The 8,292-nt window shown below is 37.9% G+C and overlaps 3 protein-coding genes and 2 long non-coding RNA genes across 5 annotated transcripts in view; 3 read left to right on the forward strand and 2 right to left on the reverse strand.

Annotated features, from left to right (window-relative positions):
* The window catches only part of LOC111459200 (protein cornichon homolog 4-like), a 2,477-nt gene extending 1,752 nt beyond the window's left edge, over positions 1-725 (forward strand). Inside the window, exons 4-5 of the mRNA XM_023101981.1 lie at positions 198-320; positions 408-725. Coding sequence (XP_022957749.1) covers positions 198-320; positions 408-444 — 160 coding nt within the window. The 3' untranslated portion in view covers positions 445-725. The remainder of the gene's footprint in view (positions 1-197; positions 321-407) is intronic.
* Positions 726-1,249: 524 nt separating this feature from the next.
* On the forward strand, positions 1,250-4,154 carry LOC111459199 (ATP-dependent Clp protease proteolytic subunit-related protein 2, chloroplastic). The gene is made up of 9 exons (XM_023101980.1): positions 1,250-1,373; positions 1,463-1,506; positions 1,610-1,682; positions 2,269-2,389; positions 2,638-2,775; positions 2,901-3,017; positions 3,350-3,418; positions 3,511-3,606; positions 3,847-4,154. Exons 1-9 carry the CDS (start codon positions 1,312-1,314, stop codon positions 3,982-3,984), a joined length of 858 nt encoding a protein of 285 aa, XP_022957748.1. The 5' UTR covers positions 1,250-1,311; the 3' UTR covers positions 3,985-4,154.
* The window catches only part of LOC111459202, a 24,079-nt gene continuing 18,983 nt past the window's right edge, over positions 3,197-8,292 (reverse strand). Inside the window, exon 3 of the long non-coding RNA XR_002713255.1 lies at positions 3,197-3,275. This is a non-coding gene — a long non-coding RNA (uncharacterized LOC111459202). The remainder of the gene's footprint in view (positions 3,276-8,292) is intronic.
* Positions 4,970-8,286, reverse strand: LOC111459197 (AT-hook motif nuclear-localized protein 1-like). Its single transcript, XM_023101977.1, has 5 exons — positions 7,867-8,286; positions 7,252-7,319; positions 6,996-7,127; positions 5,585-5,746; positions 4,970-5,477 (listed from the first exon to the last, which is right to left on the reverse strand). Exons 1-5 carry the CDS (start codon positions 8,240-8,242, stop codon positions 5,247-5,249), a joined length of 969 nt encoding a protein of 322 aa, XP_022957745.1. The 5' UTR covers positions 8,243-8,286; the 3' UTR covers positions 4,970-5,246.
* Positions 6,317-8,292, forward strand: part of LOC111459201 — a 16,324-nt gene continuing 14,348 nt past the window's right edge. The window contains exon 1 of the long non-coding RNA XR_002713254.1: positions 6,317-6,397. This is a non-coding gene — a long non-coding RNA (uncharacterized LOC111459201). The remainder of the gene's footprint in view (positions 6,398-8,292) is intronic.

The raw sequence follows: 8,292 nt of genomic DNA on the forward strand, positions 1-8,292 counted from the left end.
AAAAAAAAAAAAAAAAAAAAAAAAAAAAAAAAAAAAAAAAAAAAAAAAAGCTGAAGAGGTAAGATTGTAAATGAAGGATGAATTGCATATTTTGAAAGAGATCGGGCTGGTTATGGCTTTAATACTGGACTTGTTCATTGCTGGTAATTCATGCCGAACTTCTTTATCCATCTGATGTGTGGTTTGCTGGTGATTAGGTACACTCAGCGAGAGCACCTGGTGGATGTTACCGAGATATTCAATCAGTTACCTTGGGAGAAGAAGCGAAGGCTTTTCAAACTCGTCTATCTTATTTCTCTTCTCTTTCTCTCCATATTTTGGTAATCCAAGAGGAGGAGAGACCGTTTTGTTATTTGGTTGAATCCTACTGTTCTGCTCTCTTCAATTTCGTTTCTGTGTGTTTGCAGGTTGATTTACAGTGCGTTGGAGGATCATGATTCTTGAATAGGAATAACAGAGCTGCAAATTGTTGTCTAGTAGGAGATAATGCCACTGTGCGACTCACTACAAAGTTTGGTGTTCTTTACTCGTAGGGTATCTTATTGTGTTGTAATTCTGGACAAATGATTGCCTTGTGAGTAACATCTAAAGGGGTTTTCTTTTTTCTTCTTGACTGCCAACTAAATGCTGCCCCTGTTTTGCATTTATGTTTGTAAACAAAATTTGGAAACTATATTCATATGATTCTTATTTCTTGTACCAATAAAATGATTTTTTTTTCTCTATATAACACATGTGGATGATGATTTGAACTTCCAATAATTAATTATTGAGTAATGTTCATGCTGGTAGTAGCATTGTCACTCGAGAAGAGGATTGCTCAAAGAATTAATATATAATAAACTATTAAATTTGATATAAGGAGTGATTGGAAGGATTTTGTTGTATGGAAGGATTTTGTTGTATGAAAAAATAAAAAATGCAAAAAAAGCTATAAATGTATTTTAATTATGAAATATTGACTGTGAAACAATCCATCCCTATATAATTTCTGAAAATATATTATTGCATAATACAAAGCATCGAGCATCAACCACACTATTGAAAGGCGTTTGGATATGGGCCTCATGGAGCCCACCAATGATCTATCGGGCTCAGCGTCTTTCATTGAATCCCAAAAGGCCCAATTTAGAAATCTAGCTGAAAGGCGTTTGGATATGGGCCTCATGGAACCCACCAATGATCTATCGGGCTCAGCGTCTTTCATCGAATCCCAAAAGGCCCAATTTAGAAATCTGACTCCACCTGGTCCTTCTCGGCAAGGTGCTGTATCATCTTCTTCGGAATCGGGAGTTCTGTCATCGACTCAAAATGGCCGCCTCTTCTACTCCGTGCTTTCAACCGCAAATTATAACCTCTCAGTCTCCGCTCAGGTTCTTCCTCTCTCTTCTGGTTCACTGTTAAAATTGATGCTTTTCGCGACGCTTACCTGATTTTCTTTCTTTTTTTTGAATTTTGTAAGCCCTGCGACGAAGGTTTACTCGGGATTAAAGCTTCAATCTGCTAGTGGGCTTGCTTTCCTTTCCTTCTCATGGTGTCATTCATCTATTTGTCCGCCGCTTAATTACGTATTGCTTTCCTTTGTTTTTTTGTTTTTTTTTTTTTTAAGGTCCATTTGGAGGAGCGAAACCTAATCTTACTGCTGAATTCTATGGAAAAGTTCATAAAAGTCTACAATCCAGGTAATTGCAGCTCTAGCTAAGCCTACATCCTAGTTTCATTAATTTTCTGAGCGGGGAAGTATATCCTTAAATATTCTGTTACATTCTGGTGATATTAATCAATTGAAAAGCTTGGACTTTCATAACATGCTATACTTTCAAGGATGAAGGAGAAGAAGTATAAAATTGTTAACTTATTTTCACATGGATCATTTGTTTTCTTCATGGAACATTTTCCTTGTTTTCAAAATCACGAGCTATAATGGCACGGAGACTGGAGAGGTTGACTTGATATCCCTCCTTATTGAGCTTGGCTTAATGGTAATTGACATGTACCCTCTAATATTTTCCTGACATCTTTTTCCCTCAAATTGTAAAATGAAACTTGTGATTATGGAGATTTAAGCCAATTATACCAGTTGCTGCTTCCTCTAATATTCTCTTGACATCTTTTTCCCTCAAATTTTCATATTTCCTTTCAATTAGACATGCATTCAATTTTTGCTTATCCCTTCTGATAACAAAAGCTAAAGAGAAGTAAAAAGAGAAGATATTCAGTTTTATCCTATCCTACATATATTCTTCTAATTCGTTACTTTACGTGCAGTACAAATAACAAGAAGGCATCCCGTATGCAGTTTCAGATGATGCCTATCGGGACACCAAGGGTGCCTTACAGAAATCCTGGCGAGGGAACTTGGCAATGGGTTGATTTGTGGAATGCCCTTGTAAGTGATTCTCTTCTTATGCACTTTTTGTGCGATACAGTCTAATGTCACTTGATATTTAATTACTCAGACTGAGCAAAAATACAGTTCAGCAATATGAGACTCACGAGTTCCAATGGCTATAATTATATCAAAGTAAACTGTTCTCTACTATACGTGTTTAATGTAAAAATCAACTTTTTTATTTTTAATAATCTCTACTATATGAAGATTTTTCCCCATAATCTCTACGTTTTTTGTGTGTCTAGTATCGAGAACGAGTTATCTTCATCGGGCAAAACATTGATGAAGAGTTTAGCAATCAAATTTTGGCCACCATGCTATATCTCGACAGCATTGAATCTTCCAAGACACTCTATATGTACATAAATGGTCCAGGTGGAGATGTGAGTTCAATCTTTTTTCTTTTTTGGGATAAATTCCATAATTGTCTGTTATATTTTCCTTCTATTGGGAATATCCTATTGGTTTGTTTAGCATTATTTTTCTGATGATATCATGATCTTTGCAGTTAACTCCGAGTTTGGCCATCTACGACACAATGCAGAGCTTGAAGAGTTCAGTACGTACCCATTGCGTGGGTTATGCCTATGATCTAGCAGCATTTCTTCTAGCAGCTGGAGAAAAGGTAAATACAGATTTTAGCTAGCATTATCAAATAAAATTAGTACCGTAAGGCAATGGATGTTGCTTGAAAGATGACTTTGGAATTTGTCGGGAGTTCTTCTTCAGTATGGTAAAACGTATCCCCTATTTTTTCTTCCAGTCAAATCAATTTTTGATCCATTTGAACAAATCTTAATGCGACCTGATCAATAAGTTTCTACCCTTAATTTGCATTGGATAAATTAGGCAACGCCTTATTCCTTTTACCCATATCTGCCTTCTATCTATTTGGCTGAACCTACTTATTTTCTTCATGTTCTTTTAAATCTAACAACACATTTCCTTGTTATTAAGGGTCACCGCACTGCAATGCCTCTATCAAGAATTGCTTTACAATCCCCAGGTGGAGCTGCTCGTGGCCAGGTAACACTAATTTGTTTCATCATGTCATGCAAACTGATCGTATATGCCTTTCTATAAGTTCTAAACATTTTTGTTTGAAAATCTTTTGATAGGCTGATGATGTTCGAAACGAAGCAAACGAGCTCTTGAGAATCAGGGATTATCTTTTCAATGAGCTTTCTAAGAAAACAGGCCAGCCTGTTGAACAGGTCAGTTTGTCTGGCACCATGGCATACATACAATATCTTCATTCATAGTGTAACTTTCCACTACCAGACATGAGTTATAACCCACATGACTTTTTGGTTTATGAAACATGAGGTTTTACAAACTTGCAAAAATTAACACATCCATAGTTCGCTAATGCCATTCTTGAATCTTACGTCAAATTAAACTTAAAATATTTCTCAGAAATACAACCTTAACACCTTGTAAATGGACAAATGCAGATTAACAAGGACCTGAGTCGAATGAAGCGATTTAATGCTCAGGCAGCTCTTGAGTACGGTCTTATCGACCGTATAGTCAGGCCAGCTCGCATTAAGGCCGATGCACCACGCAAGGATGATGGAGCAGGGCTTGGTTAAAGTAAGATTAATTATTGTCTTCACATTGGAAGTAGCACATGTTTGCTTTAGGGTTACATGGCACACAACTAAGTAATTAGAATTTATGTATGGAAGTTCAAATCTTGTTTTTCATCCATTAATTTAAATGGAAGCTCTGTGGAAATGGTATGAATTTTATTATTCTTTTCCCCGGAAGTATCTTCAATTAGGTAGATTGATTCAAATTTGGTTAGCATTTTAGTGGGAAAGTGATTGCAGCATTTGAAGGGAATATGAAGATTTTTCGAGGCCTAAAGGGGGGGTTCTTCGGAGAAATATGGAGATGGGAAGTTAAAAGAGAACTGTTTTCTCCCCCCAAACATATAACTTCGAGAGCATTCAAACAATTGTTCTGTTCTTTTTCTAGAACTAATTTGAGAAAGACGTTACAATGTATCGAGCAATTACATGGTGTAGATGAGCTAACCCACTAAAATGAGAGAGATTCAAAATTTGATTTAGGCCCAACTTTGACTTTTAGATAAAACTTTGGCCAATGTTGGGTTGGTTAGCCAAAATACAAACATAAATATTCTTTCAAGCAACAGAAGAAGTAATAGGGAGCTTTTTTAAGTCACCATCAATGTTCTCAACAAAATCTATCAAATCAAACTAAAAACTTCTCTTGATTCACTGTACTCTCATGATTGCTTAAGCAAGCGTTATGTACTGATCTGATTAGTTTAAGCAAATTACGTAATTACATTGACCTAATCATTAATACATATACATATATGATGCTGATGGTAGTTGACTTCAATTTTTGCTATTATTTGGGAATTAACTTCTAATCTGATCCTTAACAGCTGATGGATTGGTTTTTTTTGTTTATTTTAAGGTTCCTTTCACGTAACCCTTACCTGTCAAACCAAACACATCCTCTGGACTTTAATCTAAATCTAATGAATCCAAGCAGCAGACACAAACATTTGATGAACACGAGTTGACCGATGTCAACTATGGATGAAAAGAAGTAAGCATAAAATTACAATCCATTGGTATGAAGTAAAGTGAATGTATTCCCATTACATCAAACTATTCTACTCGACGCGGTTGCGTCGGGGAGCTTATAGCTACTCTACCAAGTGAAAAGCTAACTGAGAAGGATGAACAGGGCAGTGGGGGTATGAAATTCTACATTGGAAGTACAGTGGTAAGTTACAGAGACCTTGAACCAAGATGTGAAATCCACCAACTAGATGTGAGAGGGAGACTTCCACAATAAGCTATGGAGGTCAAGATCATGCACTGGGTAGGGGTACATTGATATCAGTTGGCTTATTCCTTGAATCATTTGGCAGCATCGACCAGTTATCGCCACGAAAGGAGCTCGAGGGGGAGAGGTTGGACTTAGGATCGACACAAGATATCGGAATGGCAGCGGTTGGAGAGGCCGTTGAAATAGTATCTTGTTTTGGCTTTTTTGGGTTCTGCTCTTGTTGGTTTCCAGATAGAAAACTCCCTACTACGACCTATTTTTGCAGAGAAAATCTTAGTTTCCATTGCTCAGATTTGGAAAGAAATTGCAATGAGATAACAGATCTTATTGGTAATGGGGAAGGAAACAGAAATAAGATACCTGAACAGGACTTGCAGCTACTAATAGACCAGCTACTCCACCGCCTACGACACGCCCGTCTGGACTTGCTAAGGAAACACTCATTCCACCAGATCTACCTCGAGTTCCTCCATTATCACTAGGCATGAATGAGCCAGACAAGGACAGTATTTCGAAGCGACCCTGTGAACAAAAAAGAATGGACATCCTACGTGAGAGGAACTTGCTCGATATGAAGTTAATTAATCGATAACAGAGAGAATTTACCAAAGAATATTCAGCATTACTTGAAAAATAATAATTATGGAATGCTGGACTGGTTTGAAAATAGCGAAATGGAAGCTTGTAATCAAATATTTACCAGAAAATTCATTTTGATATACTTAACCAATGCATGAAATGAACTAATTCTATATGAATTGAGTGTCTTTCCTACAAACTTCAACCATTGCGAAGTTTTTTACAGCCTATAGCATGTGAAAAAACATTCAGACATCCAACGAACTCTCTTGAATCAATTCTGAAACAGGATTGGCGTGGCTAGTTACAGTGTAACTGCACAGCTCGAGTTGAATGTCACAAACATAATCGAACTGATAAAAGATACTAAATTGAAAAAAGAAAGCAGTGAATTCACATTTAGCTACACTACATAAAATGTTAAATGAAGCTTCTGAGTGAGAAATAAAAGTGATAATTCAATATGGATGATACTTGGAAGCTTACTAACGACAGAAGTTGATAGAGCTATGTAGTTGTGGTCGGTGTGTGGATGTCTTTACCCAACGCGCAAGACGGGAACAGAAGAATACACGTTGACATCCAAGTGCAATGGTAGGAAGGCAATGTTCAGAATAGAAAAGATTTGGTCTTACAAGAAGAGCGCTAGCAGATATGGTTCTATTTGGGCTTTCCCTTTCGAACTTTCTCTCAAGGTTTTTAAAATGCATCTAGGGAGAGGTTTCCACACCCTTATAAAGAATGCTTCGTTCTCCACTCCAACCGATACCGATGTTACAAATGGTATTAGATCTAGACACCGAGCGATGTAGTCTTCTTTTCTTGTAAGACCAAGTCGTTCCTATTCTGAACATTACCTTCCTAACACCACGCTTGGACGTCCAACATGTATTCTACTGTTCCCGTCTTGCTTGTTGGGTAAAGGCATCCTCTCTTTGACCTGCACACCGACCACAACTAGATAGCTCTTCACTATTTCTTCCAACTCGAGCCGTGCAGTTACACAGACACTTCATAATATTGAACTTTAGAATTTATGAGTCATAATTAACATAAACAGCTTCATACAGAGATGTCAGCACATATATTCTGTAGGAGAACAATTATTGGGATGTTATGGTACTGAATCCTAAAAGCATGCATTGTTTGATCAGTAACATAGCATTGTAGGAGCCCAAAATAAATGCATCACCTCATATGTTAGTGTTCCTCCAGAGGAGTCAGGCTGACGGAGAGTGACACTTGAGATCACACCGTTTGCAGACAAAATACATATAGCTCGAGGCCCTTGCTGAGAAAAGGATATTATCTTCATTGTGACATCCTAGTTAAGTGCAAAAACTTAATCAACAAATTGAAAGTTGTAATTCAAAAAGAACAAAGAAAAGTTGTCTTATGGAGGTTTTAGCCCAGCTTATTAGAACAATGCAAGTTTTCGTACATTTTACCTCGCCTGTGTTGACAGTGATGATATGAGGTGTAAAATTTGCACCAACAGAACATGGAACCCAGTCACCTGAGAGTGTCAGATTCAGACACAACATCAAAACCCAACAACAAATCAGAAGTAAGTTGAACAGAGCAACATGGAAACACTCTTTACAAAGCGAAGTCTATGCTGAAACATTTGAAGATAATGAAAGATCATGGAGTCATTCAACTGCTATGAAGTGAAAATCAAATCAGAACAAAACAAATGAACATACCTTTTTTCTGTAAGTGAATCAATCGTGAGGTTCAGGATTAGAAAATAGTCAAAATAAGACAGGGAGAGAGAGTTCAAACAACAAGATGCCGACATTTTCAGACCAATATACAAAGCTCTCTGTATTTTTCAGAATCCGAACAACAATATGCTACGAGAACTTAATCGAAGAATCCAAACAGAGGACCCACATCCACCCAGCAAGAGAAAAGATTCACACACTATCACTAAGTAATAATCTCAAATCCAACCATCTCTCTCTGAAACCCAGGTCCCAAAACATCCCAATCATTCCATCGAAGAACCAAAACCAAGCTCAACTTAAGACAGATTGATTAAATCAGTAAATCCCCATTACCTAAATTATCCACTTCGAACTTTCTTTTGCTCACAGCGCTCGCCGGCCGCACTTTCCCCTTCTTCTCCGTCGAGAAGTCGATCACCGGCGGCGGCACCGATGATGATATTGGCTTCGGAGACAGAGCCATACTGACAGAGCCATCGGGTCCATATTTTCTCGGCCGCCCTCTTTTCTTCTTTCCCGGAACTGAGGAGGCCGCCGTGGGCAGCGGAGTCGAAGCTGGTTGAGAAGCCGCCGCCTCCGCCGCAGATGGCGTTGATCCACCGGTCTGCGGTGGGTTATCAGTGGTTCTGGGAGCTATTTGATACTCCGATGGAGCATCTGATCCCACAACAGTAACTCCACTACTTGCACCACCATCTCTTCCCTCCATTACTTAAAAAGAAAAAAAAAAAAAAAAAAAAAAAAAAAAAAGAGGAAAAA

Source organism: Cucurbita moschata, unplaced genomic scaffold, assembly GCF_002738365.1.
Source record: "Cucurbita moschata cultivar Rifu unplaced genomic scaffold, Cmos_1.0 Cmo_Scf00022, whole genome shotgun sequence".
In the NCBI taxonomy this organism is placed as follows: domain Eukaryota; kingdom Viridiplantae; phylum Streptophyta; class Magnoliopsida; order Cucurbitales; family Cucurbitaceae; genus Cucurbita; species Cucurbita moschata.